The sequence below is a fragment of the Pan paniscus genome, chromosome 5 (assembly GCF_029289425.2).
Source record: "Pan paniscus chromosome 5, NHGRI_mPanPan1-v2.0_pri, whole genome shotgun sequence".
Taxonomy (NCBI): Eukaryota; Metazoa; Chordata; class Mammalia; order Primates; family Hominidae; genus Pan; species Pan paniscus.
The window spans coordinates 55,673,891-55,693,927 of record NC_073254.2 but is presented as its reverse complement, the minus strand read 5'-3'; the positions used below and the strand labels follow the sequence as shown (position 1 = coordinate 55,693,927).

The window sequence follows — 20,037 nt, the reverse complement described above, 5'->3', positions numbered from 1 at the left end:
GGTGAGACAAAGAGGCAGAAAAGAGGGTCAGGGAAAGCATCGCTTCCATTCATGACGTTCCTTCTCTTGCCACATTTCAGGACAGCAGTGATGGAGGTTTCTGATTGTATCAGCCCAGCCTTGCCCCAGGACCCTTGGGTGCATGAGTCACAGCATGGATCCAGGATGAATCCCAGTTCTTCCCCTGCCCAGCTATTGGGAGCTGCCCTAAGCGTTGCGCCCCACTTGCCCGTGAGGAAAGGCCAGCACTAAGCCTATTGGAGAGAACTTTCAGCCCCTGATCTCCCTGGTGGTGACCCCTCACCCCTGCACTGACCCCTCTTAGATCTGCTTCCCCTGCCCTGACTTTCGCCATTGGAAAGACCTGGGGGGGGTTTCTGCATCCGGGTCAACGCTCAGCTCAGCATCTTCAGCTGTGCCCGGGCTCCTCTCCAGCACTCTGTGGTTCTCTCAGCCCCACCTCAGCAGGTCTCCAGGATGCCTCACATTTTCCCTGTTTGTTAGTGGTCTACCTGAGAATCCTATCAATTTCCTCTTGTGCTTAATTAAATTCAACCTCTGAACTGAAATGTGTCAGAGGCAACTAAGCAAGAAAGCAGATGTATCCCCTCACCCTCCTCCCCTCCCACCCTAAATGAGAAAGAAATGACTTAAAAATAAATGATAAAATTGAAACCAAGAAAGGCTGTAATCAGCAGACTGGAAACTGAGGAAGTCCTAGAAGTAAAAGAAAAAATCAGATGCCTTAAAATGACAAGAGCAGTGGATTCAGCAGCCTAAAACAGGACCCAGAGCATTCAATGGAATCTCATCATCAGGGGCCAAAATTCTGTTCGTTTAAAGTGTGAGGAGATTCATAGCCTAAAAGAGAAAATCAAGTTGAACTAACAATATTTGATGGTGGGTGAAAGATAAATGTTTTGGGGAACAGAAGAGGAGCACACATCTGTGCAGCAAGAAAAGGCACAGTCATTTTCCAACCAGGTAACATCTAGCGAGACTGGGATTGACTACTCAAAATGGGGGTCCACCATGAACAACCAATTTGGGGTACCACTGCATAGCAGCTGAATGCCAGCCCTGAAAAAGGCCACCATAAAGGGAGTACCATTTTCTGGCCAGCCGCAGTGGTTCATGCCTGTAATCCCAGCACTTTGGGAGGCCATGGTGGGTGGATCACCTGAGGTCGGGATTTCGAGACCAGCCTGACCAACATGGAGAAACCCCGTCTCTACTAAAAATACAAAATTAGCTGGGCGTGCTGGCACATGCCTGTAATCCCAGCTACTCGGGAGGCTGAGGCAGGAGAATTGCTTGAACCTGGGAGGCAGAGGTTGTGGTGAGCTGAGATCACACCATTGCACTCCAGCATGGGCAAAAAGAGCGAAACTCCGTCTCCAAAAAAAGAAAAAAGAGAGAGAGAGTACCATTTTCTTTTGCTCTTTCTGGGGAGGGGCATTGATATGGTTTGGTTGTGTCCCCACCCAAGTCTCATCTTGAATTGTAGCTCTCATAATCCCCATGTGTTGGGAGGGACCTGGTGGGAAGTAATTGAATCATGGAGGCAAGTTTTCCCTTCCTGTTCTCCTGATAATGATTAAGTCTCATAAGATCTGATGATTTTATAAAGGCCAGTTCCCCTGCACATGCTCTCTGCCACCATGTAAGATGTGCCTTTGCTCCTTCTTCACCTTCTGCCATGATTGTGAGGCCTACCTAGCTATGTGGAACTGTGAGTCCATCAAACCTCTTTTTCTTTATAAATTACCCAGCATCAGGTATTTCTTCATAGCAGTATGAAAAGGGACTAATATAGGCATCGAACAGAAGTCTCTTCATGTATATCTCAGCTCCTTCCACATGACCATCACCTATCTGTGAGAGGTACAACTTTTGCTTTCTTTATTTTTTTAATCCTCATTCCCTATTTCCACTTGCCTTCCCCTCCAAGGCAACCACTCTAATGCATGTGATATGTAACCTTAAATTTGAATATATTCTTGTAAAGCCTGCAGCTTTTTTTTCCTGTGACTGTATTTTAACTTACATATAAGAAATTGTGATAGACATTTTTCATATATTCGTTTTGCTCCTTCCAGGGTACATATACAGAGCCCACTTCTTTTCAGTGCTTATTCCATTGTGTACATATCCCACAGTGTATCATTCCGAACCCAGGGTGCATGTGCTGTTTTGCCTTCACTTCTCCATATTGCAAACAATGCTGTGAGGAATATTGTCCATCATGTTCTCTGGTAGAATCAGGTGAGATTTCCTTTAGGACTTATACCCAGGTGGCATCAGCTGAGTTTTACGATCTCAGATGTCTAAGTAATGCTGTCAGCTTGTTGCCCGAAACACGAATCTAGACACTAGAGATTATTTTCTATGAGTCTGTGTGAAGTACACAGCACAACCTATGGAATAGTATTGCCAATAAAAAAAAATGGAAGGCAAGAGTAAATGTAGCTGAGTGATGCTACATGGGGCTAGATGTATGATTATCTTTTTAAAAAAATTTTTTTGAGTCTGAGTTTTGCTCTTGTTACCCAGGCTGGAGTGCAGTGGTGCGATCGTGGCTCATTGCAACCTCCGCCTCCCAGGTTCAAGTGATTCTCCTACCTCAGCCTCTGGAGTACCTGGGATTACAGGCGCCCGCCACCACGCCCGGCTAACCTTTTGTATTTTTAGTACAGATGGGGTTTCATCATGTTGGTCAGGCTGGTCTCAAACTCCTGACCTCAGGTGATCCACCTGCCTCAGCCTCCCAAAGTGCAGGGATTACAGGCATGAGCCACCGTGCCCAGTCGATTATCTCTTTTTTGTGAGATACTTTTGTGCGTGCTTGGGAATTTTCATAATTAAAATGATACCTAAAAATAAACAGTTGTGTGTCGAAGCCACTGCTATTTGGTTTTCAGTCATATGTGGCTGAACCCAATCTTTTCTCGATTTACTGAACTTATGCAACTGCAGCAGATTGGTATGTGTTCACTTACAGTATGGAAATATTGAGCTTCACTTAAAGAACATGGGTAGTGGGATAAAAGTGGACTAAACAAAAATAGGTCCTCCTCAATCAGATGCTAAGAGCTAGCATTTAGTTATAACTTTTAAATATTTTATCTTAACATCCTTGGCCTCAAAATTGTCGTAATTCCCTTAACCACAATTTTCAAGTGGGTGGCAAATTTTATGTCATAAGTTAACAGGTAAAAGACATATACTTCTTCAAAATTTTGAACATATTTCATTGTTTTCTTACCTTCCCAGTGTTGCTATGGAAATGTCTGATAACAGTCTGATGGTTATTCATCTTTACTGACCTATTTTATCTCTGGAACATTTTTATAATTTTCTCTTTGAATTTTTATTATAGTATGTTTAATATGGGCTATTTAAGTATCCATTCTATTTGGAACTCTCTGAATACATTCAATTTGATGTTTTAGATATTTGTCTAATTCTGAAAAATCCTCGGTACCATTTTTTCAAGTATTAATAGTTCTTCTGCTCCATTTACTCTTTTTTCTTCTTCTGGGAACAGAATGACAATAGAATATGTGGGAACTAAAAACGACAATAACCAAAATTAAAAGCTGACTATGTGGACTCCATAGGAGACTGGAGATGACAGAGGATGTAATTAGTTAACTGGAAGGCAGACTGAGAAAATTTACTCAGTCTGATCAGAGAGAAAACAGACTGAAAATAAATGACCAGAACGTCAGCTATCTGCGGGACATTAACATAAGAGCTAACCTTTGCATCATCAGAGTCCCAGAAGGAAAGGAGAAAAAATGTGAGACTGAAAATATATTCAAAGAAACATCTAAAGTAATCAAATCTGCCCAAAGACCTAAAGTTACAAATACAAGAATTTGATTTTATCCCAAATATAATAAGCCCAAAGAAATACACACCAAGACACAGCATAGATAGCCTTCTGAGAAGTAAAGACAAAGAAAATATCGTAAAAATGGCCAGAGAGAAATAATTATCTATAAAGGAATACCAATTCTAATTGTAGTGAATTTCTTATCTGAAACAATTGAAGCCAGAAAAATGTGGCACAACATTGTTCAAATGCTATAAAAGACAAACAACACAATTGAATAAATATTTTTCCAAGGGTATACAAATGAGCAAATTGTGCATGCTCAAGATGAAGATGCTCAATATCATTAGTCATTAGGTAACTACAATTCAAAACTTAAGTACATTCACTGGATGGCTATAAACAGAAAGCCAATACAAGTATTGGAGAGATTGTAGAGAAATGAGAACTCATACATTGCTGGAGAGGGTGTAAAATTTGCAGCCACTTTGGAAAACTATTGGTAGTTCCTGAAAATGTTAAACATAGAGTTGCCATATGACCCAGTAGTTCTACTATTGGTTATGTACTCAAGAGAAATGAAAACGTATGTCCACACAAAAACTTGTACAAGAATAGTCATAGTAACACTGCTTATAATAGTTGAACAGTGGAAACAAATAAAATATTTGTCAACTGATAAATGGTAAACATATATATCCATTCAGTGGAATATTATTCAGCCTTTAAAAGGAATGATGTATTAATACAACGTATAGCACAAGTACAGCTACAACATGGACAAACCTGGAAAACATGCCAAATGAAAGAATCCAGTCACAAGGAACACATATTGTTCAATTATGTTTTTACGACATATCCAGAATTGATAATGACATTTTTGATTGAAGATATTTTTGTCTAGAAAGACAAAAATATTAGTGGTTGCCTGGGACTGTAGGAATGGGGACTGTGGTAAGCTGATAAACGGCCTCTTAAAAGATATCTGTGTCCTAATCCCTGGAACCTGTGATTGTTACCCTTATATGGCAAAAAAAAAAAAGATCTTTGCTGATATGAGTGAGTTAAACATCTTGAGATGGTGAGATTATCCTGGATTACGTAGATGGGAACTAAATGCAATCACATGTATCCTTATGTAAGAGAGTCAGAGTGGGATTTGAACACAAAGAGGAGAAAGTGATGGGAAGATGGAGCAGAGGGAGACTGAAGATGCTGGCCTTGAAGATTGGAGTAAAACAGCCCCAAACCAAAGAATGCTGGCAGCTACCTGAAGCTGGAAAGGCAAGGAACAAATTTTTCCCTAGTGTCTCTGGAGAGACTGCAGCCCTGTTGACATCTTCATCTCAATACAGTGTGAACTGACTTCAGACTTCTGCCTTCAGAATGGCGAGACAATAACTTAATACTGTTTTAAGCCACCAAGTCTGCAGTAAACGGATCCAGGGAGTGCCTGCTAACGGGCATGGGGTTTCTTTGGGTGGGGAAATGCTGTAAAATTGGTGTTAGTTGTACAACTCAGTGAATATATTGAAAACCACTGAATTGTATGCTTTAGATGGGTCAGTTTTATGTTATGTAAATTATAGCTCACAGAATTGTTGAAAAAAGTCATTGTGACCTTGGGTTAAGCAAAGATTTATTAGATATGACATAAAAATTGATTCATAAAAATTATATATTGGACTTCACCAAAATAAATCAACATAAAGTGCTTCATACTGTACTATTTCCATTCTGGAAAGAGAGAAATGACAGGAAAAAACCTCACCAGATCAGTGTTTGTCTGGGACTGAAGGGATGACTAACAAGGAGCAGAGGAAAGCTTTTGGGGATGATGGCACTCTTCTCTGTCTCCATTACGGCATTGGATACAAGTCTCTAGAACTCCCAGAACTCTTCACTGAAAAGGGTGAATAGTACTGTATGTAAATTAGGCCTTAATTTTTAAATGGGAAAAATAAATATAAAGACAAAACACACTGCTGTATTAAATCAAATGATGGATGTAAAAGTCTAATGTATACATATTTTTAATGATTTTGACTAATGCTTCCAAATTTCTCTTAAGAAAGATTGAATCTAGTGCATACTTCCTCGATCAGTGAATGAATGTTTGATTCTTTCTACCCTCATCAGCACAGTGATCCCAAGGCTCACACTTTAGACGGTGATTGGCTCAGTGCTGGGCACACTGTATCAGTTTCATAGAATCATGGATTCCAAGCGCATAAAGTCCCCACAAGAGATAAATCCCCCACTCCTGAAGCAACTTACTGTTCTGATGGGGGATGGGATGGAGGAACATACTGTGTGTGCTGGGGAGGGGAGATGGCCCCTGAACTCAGGGAGCTCAGAAAGTTCTGAGGACTGGGTGAGAAACATTGAAAAAGGAAGGGTGAATAAGGAAAACAAAACACGTCTGTGAGCTGAGAGGTCTCAAGTGACAACTGTGTCTCATTCCTATGCCCCCAGTGCCTACCTAGCCCCATGCATAGCAATGAGGTTGTGGGAATGAACAAATGAATGAATGAATGAGTGAGTGAATGAGTTGAGAGTCTATAAAAGCTTAGGGTCAGCCGAGATAGACTTCTTTGCTTGGAGCTTGGGGCTTCAAGGTCAATTTAAGATTGTGGCCATGCAAGCTTGAGGACTTTTTGCTCTGAGTCCTGTTAAAATTAATGAAAATGGAGACCAGGCCTGAAGAGTCCCTGAGCAAAAAATAAAAAAACAGTTAGGCTTCATAAGTGACCTCAACTTTGCTTGATTTGCAAATATCAGTGAAACTTAACACGAGCTATTTCTTGTAAATGTGTATATTAAGGAAAAATAGAACTTAAGCTCAACCAATCAGAAGAAACTTATATAAATAACTAGGGTCTTTCCAACAGGATAGGCCAAATAAGGGAACTATATAACTATAACTAATTAAATATTTTCTTCAGTTTACTTGTCCTGTAGGAGTCTTCCCCTTGCATTCCCCCAGTGGAGCTCCTCAACCTCTTCTGTTTGGAGCTGCCTGATTCATGAATTGTTGTTTGCTCAAATAATCTGTTTAAAATTTTATTGTGCCTCAGTTTACCTTTTGACAGTCCCATGTAAGGAGTAGAAACATGGCACTAGTGAGTAGGGGGAGCATACATAACCACGGGAGTCCAGCTGGGTCCCCACACACTGAAGGAGCAGATGACACAGGTACCGGACATCAAAAATTGATGCTTCTGATTCTAGGCCTTGGGGTAAGTGAAGGGTGTGGTCTTGGGCCTAGTGCTGGGTCATTTCCACTGGAGCTGGTGGCTGTACAGGCGAGATAGCATTGAGCAGGAGGAAGTGGAGGGCACTTGCCTGCGTGCTGACGTAGGCTGGAGGCAGGGGAGGAAGGGGGTCTTGAGATGAGGTGGGTGAGGGGAAGTACTGCGGTGGCTATAGGAAGCCTGCACGAGGCACTAGGAGTCTAGAGGGAGCTGATGGTGAGTAGAGTCGACAGGAGGAGAGGCAGAGAGAGGGATAGAGAGAGGAGACGTATGGATAGGGAAAAGGAGAGGCTGCTGGGGTGTGTGTGAGACTGTGTGCATGGGTGTGTGTGTGTGTGTGTGAAAGTGAATAAAAGACAAAGTGAGACTGTGTGAGTGTGAGTGCATGTGCACGCACACCTGTGTGTGAGAGTACAGGAACCCCTCCCTCAACCCAAACTTTATGCCCTGAGTCTTAACAATTTGCATTTTTCCCGCTTGACAAAAGTAAGATTTCAAGTGAGCCTGTAAGAGGTTATTTGCAACAGTGAACACAAGTGACTGTTCTGAGCAGCCAGGAGCCTGGGAGAGAGAGAGAGAGAGAGAGAGAGGAAGGAACAGAAAGAATCTGCAATGAATGAATGAATGAGAGTTTATAAGAACTTCCCTGTGAATGTATATATGTAAGAAACTAGGGTCTGAGATGCTCCATCTCAGCCTAAGAGCCTGCACCCCTGGGTCTCTGAGCCCAGAAGATTCCAGGAAGGTCTATACCTGACGTTCCAGAAGCCTCACCCCAGCCCCCTTGCTGGATCCTAGGGACCAGTTTCTGGGGGAGGTTGGGGAGGGCGGGGAGCCCTCTGACTGTGAGTCCTCCCTGGCCTGGGGCCCCAGACTGGGTGGAGCAGCCACACCTGCCTGAAGTTCCGAGGAAAAGGGCGGAAACAGCTGCCAGCACCGCCCTCATAATAGGCTCAATGAATCCCTGCGGTTGGCTGGGGGCAGTGGGTCCCACACTGCTTCACTTCCCTAAATGGGCAGCTTCACTTTTAGAACCCCAGGTCCTTCCCTGGCAGGCCCAGGTGGCACATCCTGTGTCGGGTGGGCCCTCACCTTGGATCTCCAGGCCTGACACTGCCCAGCTGGATGGAACCATGGCCCCAGCCTTCCTGCTGCTGCTGCTGCTGCTGTGGCCACAGGGTTGCGTCTCAGGTGAGGGGAGAAGGGGCTGACTTGTGGAGGAGGGAGTGGGTACAGAGGCAGGAGCTCAGGGCCTTTTTCTTACCCTCCTTACCAGCAGTTTTCTTGTTTAGTGTTTTGTGGGTTGGGGAAGGAGGAGATTAGGGCTGACTTAGCTCTTTACCCTAATATCAGGCCCCAGGCGAAGCTAACCCAGGCCTCCCAAGCCAAGATAAAGCTCTGGACCCTCTCTGCATTGGCTCCTTTATCTGCTAGGCTTCCTCAGGCTTTAAAGCAGAGCCCTCAATTTCCTCACACAAATAGCTTTCTCTGCTTGGCCTCTGTCAGGAAGCCCTGTTTAGTTATGACAGCAATCATTGCATCATGTGTGTTTTGAACTGAATTTGAACATTTTTCTTGAAATGCTGATGCCACATCCTGTCCCTGCCTCTGTCCTGAAGGGACCAGTGTGTGAATGCCTTTCCCACCTCACAGATACCAATGCTCCTTGAGGGACCTCACCCATTCCTGCCCCTCTCGCTGCCATGGCAACCAAGTTACCACTTCCTGTTCAGTTCTGGGCATGGTGGGGGTTGGCAAAACTCACCACTGCCTGTGAGAGGGGTGGGAGGTGTAGGCACACATGAAGACAGTGCCCTGGAGACCCATCCCAAGGTCACCCAACTCTGCACCTCCCAGAGGGTAGAGAAACAGCTTCCCACTGCCAGGGCAGAAAGGGGTCTCTCTTGTGCTAAGAAATCCTGGGCTCATCCACCAAATAATGAAGTTGGATCATTCTGTTTAGTTTGCAAGGGACAGAGGGATGCTTAGAGAGGGTGCTGCTTCACACAGAGCCTCAGCTCTAGTGGCTGCTGGCTGGGACTTGGGATGGATATCCTGGGTTCTGGTGGGACAGATGTCCTGGATTCTGGGCCCTTGACTGTCACATCTCTGGGTTCCACTGGGGGAACTGGGAGGCCCCAGCATGTGGGAAAAGGAAGCATGAGTTGAGCATGCACTGTGTGCAAAGCACTGACCTGGGGCAGAATTCTCACAGCAACCTGTGAGGGGTGTGGTGCTATTCTCACTTGACTGATAAAGAAACAGAGATATTTCTGTATCAGTCAAGTGTCTGTTTTGATATTTCTGTATCAAACAGGTGACCTGATCACACCACTAAGTCGTAGAAACAGGGTTTCAACCCTTGTTTATTTTGACTCCAAAATGTGTGCTCTCTGTTCTCTACTAGGGGGGAGAGTCTTTTTATATGTGGTTTTTTTGGAAGACTCTGGGGTGAAATTATCAGAAGAGTCAGCTGAGCTTAGGGCAGGCAGAGGGGTGGAGGGAGCCCACGGCAGCTTTCTCCCTCTCTCTGTCCCCTGAGTCACCCTGCACACCCCAGTTCTGCTCTCTCTCTACCAGACTGTGGATTATGAAGGCTTGGACCACATCTTACTCCTCAGCATAGAGAGAAAGATATTGCAGGTGGAAAGTGAATAATTGTAGAATCCTGTGGTTCACACTCCCTTGGGAGTTTGTTTACATGTATATTTAGACAGGTTTGGTCTATGGGTTTTATGTAACTAGAATATTTTAAAACTAAACACCAGCTGGAATGAACTAAGGAGACTTATTATTTAAAGAGGACTAAGTGAACCTATTTGTGAAATAAATAACTATTAATCATTTTTTCAAATACTAGATTTTCTTATCTACCTAGTTCATTGGGCACTGAAATTTCACAACTTAATGACCTGTGTTTGTGTCTCTGCATCTGTCTCACTGAGGGCATGACCTGGGTTTTTCCCACAAGAATACCCTGGGATGCCGGGCACAGTGGCTCACGCCTGCAATCCCAGCACTTTGGGAGGCCGAGGCAGGTGGATCACGAAGTCAAGAGATTGAGACCATCCTGGCTAACATGGTGAAATCCTGTCTCTACTAAAAATACAAAAAATTAGCCGGACGTGGTGGCAGGCACCTGTAGTCCCAGCTACTCAGGAGGCTGAGGCAGGAGAATCGTTTGAACCCAGGAGGCGGAGGTTACAGTGAGCTGAGATCGTGCCACTGCACTCCAGCCTGGGCAACAGAGCGAGACTCTGTCTCAAAAACAAAACAAAACAAAACAAAAATGAATTCCCTGGGAATCCCTGAAGACAGAGCTTGTCACTTTCCCATCAGACTAGAAAATACCATGAGGAAAGGGGCTGTGTATGATGGAGCTCCGAGTGTAAATGCTGTGTTTCCTCCATTAGACTGGGGGCTCACTGAGGGATATACCTGCCTCCTCCATCAGACTGAAAGCTGCCTGAGAGCGGGGATTGTGTCTCCGCTGTAATGCTGGAAGCTAGCTGTCTTCAGGGCCCATTTACCTCCCTTCAGATTGGGGCAAGCTCCCTGAAGGCAGGGCTGTATTTCCCCCTCAATCTGTGGGTTCTGTGACAGCAGGACAATATCCACCCTACCCTTCACCATGATCTTCAACTTTCATGATGTCTTCTTCCTCTCCTCTTGCCAGACCTTATTCAATAAGTCTTGTCTCCACAGGCCCCTCTGCTGACAGTGTATACACAAAAGTGAGGCTCCTTGAAGGGGGGACTCTGTCTGTGCAGTGCTCCTATAAGGGCTACAAAAACCGCGTGGAGGGCAAGGTTTGGTGCAAAATCAGGAAGAAGAAGTGTGAGCCTGGCTTTGCCCGAGTCTGGGTGAAAGGGCCCCGCTACTTGCTGCAGGACGATGCCCAGGCCAAGGTGATCAACATCACCATGGTGGCCCTCAAGCTCCAGGACTCAGGCCGATACTGGTGCATGCGCAACACCTCTGGGATCCTGTACCCCTTGATGGGCTTCCAGCTGGATGTGTCTCCAGGTGAGTGGGCTGCAGGGGCTCTGGGACGGGTGGAGGGAGTCCCTCCTGCCCCACACTCCACTAATATCAGAGATAATAAGGATAATAATCCATCAATGTTCATGTTGCCCTGTAGTGTTTTCAAAGTGCCTTTATGGCACTATTCATGGCACTATTGTCACCATTTTACAGATGAAGATAATGAGACCTGAAAACCCAGTGTGACTCTGAGCTTGTCCGGGGTCCCAGAGCTAGCAGGTGGCTGAGATAAGGTTCAAACTAGGCACTGTCTGTGCTGTGTTTTATTCACTCATTGCTTCAACATAATTCACTGAGCTCCTATTATGGGGCAGGCACTATTCTAGGCTCTAAGGAGACAGTGAGCAAAAACACTCACAATCCAGCACTATGGGAGATGACAGGCACACTTATTATCCAGACAAATAATTGCAGAAAACAAGAGGTGTTCATAAGAAACTAGGAACTGTTTCAAATAATTGCAAATAACTAGAGGTGTTCATGAACTAGTAAGCGACTCGGTGGTGGGGGAGCTACTGAAGTACTGGGGGTCAGTGAACACCTCCCTTAGCAGACAACACCAAGCAGAGCCCTGAATGGTGGGCATTCTCCAGCCCTGTTGAAATCTGGGTGCTTTGAAGGGCACTTTGTCGCAAGAGCTGAATATGCAAAGGTCCTGAAGTCAGAAGGAGCTTGGCTTGTATAAGGCTTATTTAGTCACTCTAAATGGAGTGTGAGGCAATGAACGAGGAGGTTGGAGAGTCAAGCAGCCCTGAAGACCATAAGTTGGAATTTGGGTATAAGAGGAAGCTACTAGAGAGCTCAGAGAGCTGTCATGACTTGTTTTTAAGAATGTAGTGGCCACTTGTTGAGGATGGATTGTGAATGGTATGAACATGGGTAGAGAGGCCATTGTGGGCATCTGGCTGGAAACAACAGTGGCCTGGAGTACAATGTAGGCACTAGTGGCAGAGAGACGTGAATGGGCTCAAATCTATGTTTTTCAGACTTTCTGTTCAGCTCATATGTTTTGAAGGTAGGACAGGATTTGCTCAGTTGAGAGGCGAGCCAAAAGGAGGAATCATAGATGATCCAAGGTTTTCTATTTGATCAGCAGGTGGATGATGGTACCATTGATAGCGTAGGGTAAATCTGAAAGAGGAGCTAATTTGGAGGAGAAAAATCAAGAGCTTTCTTTTGTCATGTTAAGTTTAAGATACCTCCTAGAACCCCAAGTGGGGAAATGCAGCCAGCAGAGATATACCTGCCTGGAGCTAGGGTGAGAGGTCAGAGCTGGGGTATGTATTTGAAAGTATCTCTATAAAGATAGTGTTTAAAGTCCAGGGAATTAGAGAAATCTACAGACACAGAAAGTAGATTAGTGGTTGCTTAGGGCTGGGGGAAGGAAAAGGGGATACAGAATCATAGATAAACAGTAAGGGGTTTCTTTTGGAGATGATGAAGATGTTCTGAAACTCACTGTGATGATGGTTGCATAACTTTGTAAGCATAATAAAGAACCACTGAGCTTTATACTATAAATGGGATGTGAGTTATATCTCAATAAAGTTCTTAAAAATATCAAGATCTAAAAGCTCTCCCTTGAGTGTAGGCAAAAAAGAGTGGAGCACCAAGCCGTGGGGTCCTTCCACATTTATTAGATAGAAAAGGGCAAGGACTCAGCTAAAGAGCCTGAAAAAGGCAGCCAGTTATTATGCAATTTACTATCCATCCTTCCCCGTTCACCTAACCCAATTGCATCTCCATCTTCCACGGGGTCTGAACTAGGGAAAATGCTGTCGCTAAAATGTGGAGCCAAATCTCATTCCTCCCCTCTCCAGTTCCGAGTGAGACCCAGGGAAGTTGAAACTGGTTCATTGAAGTCTTAATATGTAGGGATAGAAACATTAAACATTATATGCTTTTATTTTTTCTCACCATTTCCTCTAATCATGTTATGTCACATCTCACTTTCCACCTCTTAAGGACAATTTGTGAAGATTTCAACTTTGCAGACCTTTTCTGTTATTAGGAAATAAAAAAAATCCTTATTCCAACTACAAACTCTGGTCATCTAGCAGTATAGGATATTCCACTGCCCCCTGAAGACCAGGTTGTATGGTCCAAGGCATCTAAAGTGGAGAAGGAAGGTTGCTGGCTGCCCAGCTCCCCATCCTGCATCTTGGGCTGTGAAGAAGGCGGGGTTCCTCTTGGTTACCTCTTCTTGGCCCTCTTAGTGTGTTGATGCAGGAATGAGGGAGGGGGAGATGGTTATGTGGCTTAACTGAGTGTTGTAGGAATGCTTTCCCTGTTGGATGTCATTGCTTGTCTGGCAGCCCTTTGAGATCCTCTCTGAGTGTCCATATACTCTCCCAAGGCACTGATGTGTGAATTCTCTGAAGAGTTCTTTGGGGGTGTCCCCACTGCTGAGTATGATGTTGTGGGAGCTCTGACTCCAGGTGAGCGTCTTGCTCTATCCCCATCCTCACCAATGCTGCTTGTTCTGGGTCCCCTTCTCCAGAAAAATGGCTCAAGCTCAGCCACCTTCCATGATGACAATTTGGCCCTTAGAAAATTGCCCTTTCCATGCACAGTAGTGGGATGTAGCAGCCTCTGTCTCCAATTTTCACATTCCGTGCTGAGATAAAACCATCACTCACTGCTAGGTTGATGCCTCACAGCTCCTCCACCTCCCTCCTCATCCACTATCCAAAACCCAGGCTTCTTCTAGAAAATGGGATGGAAAAGGGCTGGGTTGATGGGTGAGTGTAGCAGGACCAGTTTGATATCTCTTAGTGAGCCCCCAAGGAAAGTGTCTGACCCCAACTGACTGCAGCTTTCTTCGGAATTTGAGGACCTTGATGCCACCTTGTCCTCATCTCTGGACCCTACTTGTCAATTATGGAATAGCTGGAAAAGTTCTTGTTTGACATTATTTTATGGAAATCTTTTTAGCCCGTAGGAACGAAGAGGGCCTGGAAAGTGAAAAGAGAGAGATGGGGATGGAGAGGGAACAGGTGGCCTGACATGGGAGAGAAAAAGAAATTGTGGTAGTCTCTCCCTTCTTCAGTATGCCTACTTCCTTCCTCCTGATATCACTTTCTGAACAAATACACATCTGATCACTCAGCAGCCAGAATCCTAGGCCCAAGGTCAAGGAGAAGAGAAGAGGACAGGCCCCCATCCAGGCTTCCAGGCAACTGTGTGGGTTGCCAGGATCTGCTCCCAGCACTGAGGCACCCAAGTCAATCTAACGTTCCTCCCTTTCTGTCTTTCAGCTCCCCAAACTGAGAGGAACATTCCTTTCACACATCTGGCCAACATCCTCAAGAGTGGAACTGTCACAACTGGCCAAGCCCCTACCTCAGGCCCTGATGCCCCTTTTACCACTGGTATGATGGTGTTCACCCCAGGACTCATCACCTTGCCTAGGCTCTTAGCCTCCACCAGACCTGCCTCCAAGACAGGCTACAGCTTCACTGCTACCAGCACCACCAGCCAGGTACCCAGGAGGACCACGGGGTCCCAGACAGTGACCGCGTCTCCCAGCAATGCCAGGGACTCCTCTGCTGGCCCAGAATCCATCTCCACTAAGTCTGGGGACCTCAGCACCAGATCGCCCACCACAGGGCTCTGCCTCACCAGCAGATCTCTCCTCAACAGACTACCCTCCATGCCCTCCATCAGGTACCTGTGGGGCCTGGGGTTGAGTGGCACCAGCACTTCGTGCCCAAACAGACCTGGAGGTGCAAGTCTTATATCTGACCTTCCCCTTTTGCTCCCCAGGAACCCAATGTGGCCTGCTTCTGAATGGGAGGTGGGGGACTGGAAGTGACATAAAGGATGGCAATGGAGAGGAGGGGCAGGGGAAAGGAGGGTCGGGGGTGGGGAGGAGGGGCAGGGGAAAGGAGGGTCAGTGGGGAGGAGGGGCAGGGGAAAGAAGTGTGGGGACAGGAGGGACAGGGGAAAGGAGGGTGGGGGGAGGAGGATCAGGGAGGAGGAAGGTCAGGGGAAAGGAGGATCAGGAAGGATGAGGGTCAGTGGGGAGCAGAGTTGGTGGGAGGAAGGTAGGGGAAGTGTCAGCAGAGAGGAGGGTCGGGATAAAGGTGGGGGGAGATGAGGGTTGCAGGGATGAGGGCAGGGGACTATGAGAGTCGGGGGCATTAGGGTCAGGGGGATGAGGATGGGGGTAAATGAAGGTTGTGGGGGAGGAGAGTCAGAGAAGAAGGTCAGTGGGAAGAGTATCAGGGGAGAGGGGGGCGGCAGAGATGAGGGTAGGAGGCGATGAGAGTTGGTAGAATTAGGGCCAGGGGGGATGAGAGTCAGAGATGAGCATGTCAGGGGATGGGTGGCCTGAAGGGTCTGTGGATGGAGAGGAGAGGGTGAGGATAGGGCAAGGATGCGCCTCATGGAGTAGGAAGTGGAAAATGGGGGATGCTTTAATTTGGGTTCCTCTAGAGAAGCTGACTCTGAGTCAGGGATTTGCATCTTATATGGAACACTGGAAAAAAGATGAGGGAGTGGGACAGGGCAGGGAAGGCCTCTAATAAAGAGTACTTAACCAAGCAGCTTCTGTGCACAACAAGAGCCTAATCCCAACGGGCAGAGTCAGATCTAGCGTCAAACACACATCTGAAGGGCAAAGGAGCCCGCATAGTTACACACCAACTCCAATTGGTTATCGGTAGAGGGCTGCCTGCTGTGTGTGGCATAGAGGGCTCTAGTGACAAGAGAAAGGCCTCAGCCTCCCACCCACAGAAAAGGAGGTGCTGATGATGTGTGCAGGTGGAAATGACACAGGCAAGAGGACACAGGCAGGGGCCCGACAGCATCTGCTACAGAGGATAGAGTGGGGGAACAGGCATCCTCAGACCCCTTGAGGAGAGCAAGCATCTTGATCTCTTTAGCCACAAATGGGAGTCTCCTAGAATCCTCATCCTCACTGATGAACAGATTTGGGGGCATAATGGAGGAGAGGTACCAAAGTAGAGAGATGTTCCCCTCTACCTGGGGACGTCCTCCTCTTAACTCCGGATGTCACACTTGCTTCTGTGGCCGGGTTTGTAAGGAAGAGGGTGGCCGTCTACCCCGGGAAGGGCACGCTCTCAGGGTTTCTGCTGCTGGTCCGATCCCAACGTGGGTTAGGATGGGGGACCTTGGTGCTCACCCGCTTCCACCCTGTCCCTTCTTCTCAGGCACCAGGATGTTTACTCCACTGTGCTTGGGGTGGTGCTGACCCTCCTGGTGCTGATGCTGATCATGGTCTATGGGTTTTGGAAGAAGAGACACATGGCAAGTGAGTAGAGCCCACCTCCCAGCCTCCTGAGGGCAGAGCTCTGGGTAACTGCACTAAGGGTTATGACCTCGAGTCCCCACGTGGTATGGCCCTTGGCCTGTGTCCAGTCAAAAGGACTGTGAGGCTTCCACCTGGGGAGGAGGGCGGCCAGGCGGAGACCACCCAGCACAACCCTAAGGGGATGACCTGGAAGGAACCAGAGTCAGAGCCAGAAAGGGGCTGGGGCTGGTGGAGGAGCATCGGGGCACCGTGGGCAGGGCAGGACACTTCCTCAGCTCTCCCTGTTTCTTGCAGGCTACAGCATGTGCAGCGATCCTTCTAGACGTGACCCACCTGGAAGACCAGAGCCCTATGTGGAAGTCTACTTGATCTGAGGCCACTTAAGCATGGGGTGGGGAGCTTCTCCCAGAGTGGCCCCAGGGGGTTAGAGGAGGGGTGAAGATTGGGGCCAGTATCGATCTTATGAAGCTGGAGGACTTGTGCAGTGCTGGACTCACCCAGGACTTCCCAAACCCAGAGGCGGCCATCCTAAGCAGCCCCACAGCCCAGTGTTCTCCTGGGGGGCAGGAACCTGGGGAGGGGCCCAGAGCAAAGGGCATCAGGGAGAAAGTCCCGAGGAAATGTGACCAGTGGTTTCTGCTCGGAGCTGCAGACCCCAGGGCTCTTGGTGGAGGCAGGGGAACCCTGAGAGTACTGTTTACAGAGAACCTCAGCTCCCGTCTGCCTCAGAAACCCTATTGGGCTGAGCTGCCCTCCCCACCAGGGCCACTGTGTCCTCTGCTTCCCTCCGTTCTGCTTCAGCTTCCCCTAAGGTTAGGGAAGAAAGAATCGGGCTCACGAATGCCAGAGGCAGTGATGTCCCATCCTGGAGGAGAGGAAATAGTGACTAAAAGCTGGGGACCCACAGAGGGGTTGGCAGCTTCCCTTGTCGGGCCAGGTGTCCTTTGCTGGGCCTCTGGATGGCCCTGCCCTGACTGGGGCTGCTCCTCCCTCCTGTCCTGGGACCCCGCAGAGCCCACGCTCTCACTGCTGCCTCCTGCTGGCCGCTGCCTCCTTAGAAAGCTGTGACCAGGCAGCTAAGAGCCTCTGGGCTGCAGGGTCAGTCTCTCCCAAGACTGAAGTGCAGAGGCTGGACTTGGGGCTCTCTCCCCCAGCTTCTACACCTGGGCTCCAAGTCTGAGTTCCCACAGGGGACCCAGCGGCCTTCAGCAAGTCCATACCCTGGGGTGGCTGAGACCTTGGCTCTGTATGGAGGCTGCTCACCCCACAGACACTGGTGGGGAGACCATGGCTCACAGGAAGGGTGGAGCAACCCTACTCCTACCCCTCAGGATAGAGAGAGAAGACACACTTGGGACACAGTGAAGACAGTAACTTGGAACTGACCACGGCCTGGAGGACTGGCCCAGGCAGGGGGACAGGGAAAATGGAGCCCAAGTAGCCTCTGGCCAGGGACCCAATGGCCCGAGGAATCTGCCTCCCACCCACTGACTCAGGGCTCAGACTCAGCCTCTATTGTCCAGAGCACTGGCTTGGCGTCCAGCAATGAAGGCTGGAGAATGCAGCCTGGATTCCCCTACACACACACACACACACACACACACACACACACACACACACACACACAGGTGTCTACTGACCTGGAGTGACTGGAATAGCACCTGGGGATAAATGTGACAACTGTGCATTGAACCCTGGGTCAGGGACGTTCCAATGGCCAGGAGAGTGACACAGCCAGGACCCTGGTGGACAGCCAGAGGGGCCACTTCAGGATGGATGTGGGGAGAGTGGAAGAGGCAGGGAGTAATCCTGGGGGACAGCAGGGAGGAGGAGGCACTTCTTCCCTATGTCCAGGAGAGGGCAATAGAGGGAAGACTGAGGCTGATGAATTGACGGCTCTGGTCCCAGGACAGACAGACAGACAGACAGACAGACAGACACACGCACACACACCCATCTCTGTCTAGCAAGCAGCCTCCTAAGATGGCTGTTCTCCCTATCATGACGGTGTAGCCACCATCCTGTTGTATACTAGGAGAGAACTTAACCCACCTGGGGGAAAATAGCTCCCCAAGAGCTGGCACCAGTACCACTGATGGCCCTGCTTCCTCTGAGTGAGATGCCCAGGAGGAGGAGCCCTAGGGAAGAAGTCAGGGACAGGGACCAGGATACCATTCTGTCACTGTGTGACCCTCAGCAAGTCACTAACCCTTGGCCTCATTTTTCCTGTCTTGTGAAAGAGGACAATAATTCCTACTTCTCAAGATTGTTTTCAAGATAAAATAACATTAGCATTGTACAATGATGCAAATGCCTCATTACCATTTTTCCTTAAGTTGTTTTCCAGCTCTAATGTTGTTTCCAACATTACATTTAAGACCTTAGGATTCTGTTTCTTGGTTTTATCATATCTCTTCCCAAGTGTCATCACTATATGGATGTTGAGGGCCCCCGATGACAGTCCCTTTGGTAAGGTCCTCTTTTGAGGAGGGGAGGGTACAGGGTGGACTCATCTCAGTGTGAACTTGGCAAGTCACTGTCCCTCTCTGATCTTGTTTCCTCATCTGGAGAAGGAGTGAGAGAGGAGAAAGGAAGAAACCAGTCAGGCAGGCAGTTAGGGTGGGTTCTTGGTAGAATTCTTTTAAACAAAAGAACAGCCTGAAAAATCAAGCTGCAGGCACAGATATGGGAACTTGCACAGGGGGGCTTGCCTAAGACATGCCCACAGCCTCATAGATAAGACAGACTACACAGGTGACTTGCCCAAACATGCCTGCAATGGAAAATTTCGTCCCCTGACATGTGCAGTAAGGGGAACAAAGCAATATGGAGTAAGTAACTCAAGCCAAGGGCCCACATGCGCATTAGAAGGACAGCGGGTAGCTACCAGAAATTCATGCCTTATGCAGATGAGTTGCCCAGTCCTCATAGGTTTCTTATAAAAGCCTTTACATTCAACTGTAAAAATGGCAACCCTCTTTCAGGCCTCCTATCCACAGCAGAGAGCTTTCTTCTCTCACTCATTAAACTTTCACTCCAACCTCATCCTTGGTGTCCACACTCCTTAATTTTCATTGTTGTGAGACAAAGAACTCCAGTGATACCTCAAACAATGAGAGACTGCTACATTGTGGTGCATTGGTGAGACTGTAACAGGAGGGTGGAGAGGAGCTCTGAAGCCTCTTCTCACTTCCTTGGGTATGTGTGTCAGAGGTGTTTAAACCAGAGGGACTCCATCTTGTATAGAGGCTGAGTAAAATAAGGCTGAGACCTACTGGGTTGCCTTCCCAGATGTTAGGCATTCTAAGTCACAGGGTGAGATAGGTTGACACAAGATACAGGTCATAAAGACCTTGCTGATAAAACAGGTTTGCAGTAAAGAAATCAGCTAAAACCCACCAAAACCAAGATGGCAATGAGAGTGACCTCTGGCTGTCCTCACTGCACATTATATGCAAATTATAATGCATTAGCATGCTAAGAGACACTCCCACCAGCGCCATGTCAGCTTACAAATGCCATGGCAACATCAGGAAGTTACCTTATATGGTCTGAAAAGAGGAGGAACCCTCAGCTCCAGGAATTGCCCACCCCTTTCCTGGAAAACTCATGAATAATCCACCCCT

General features: G+C 47.4%; 1 protein-coding gene across 1 annotated transcript; it reads left to right on the top strand.

Moving 5' to 3' along the window:
- Positions 1-7,969: 7,969 nt before the first annotated feature.
- TREML2 (triggering receptor expressed on myeloid cells like 2) lies at positions 7,970-19,456 on the top strand. The gene is made up of 5 exons (XM_003833316.6): positions 7,970-8,283; positions 10,798-11,118; positions 14,394-14,802; positions 16,311-16,411; positions 16,706-19,456. Exons 1-5 carry the CDS (start codon positions 8,049-8,051, stop codon positions 16,783-16,785), a joined length of 1,146 nt encoding a protein of 381 aa, XP_003833364.3. The 5' UTR covers positions 7,970-8,048; the 3' UTR covers positions 16,786-19,456.
- Positions 19,457-20,037: the final 581 nt, after the last annotated feature.

What these genes read in the sequence shown, in the direction of transcription:
- TREML2 (XM_003833316.6), top strand. Translation starts at nt 8,049, where the DNA reads ATGAATCCCTGCGGTTGGCTGGGGGCAGTGGGTCCCACACTGCTTCAC. An exon ending in CCAGCTGGATGTGTCTCCAG is followed by an intron (nt 11,119 to 14,393) that starts GTGAGTGGGCTG and finishes TCTGTCTTTCAG; the next exon opens with CTCCCCAAACTGAGAGGAAC. An exon ending in GAAGAAGAGACACATGGCAA is followed by an intron (nt 16,412 to 16,705) that starts GTGAGTAGAGCC and finishes TGTTTCTTGCAG; the next exon opens with GCTACAGCATGTGCAGCGAT.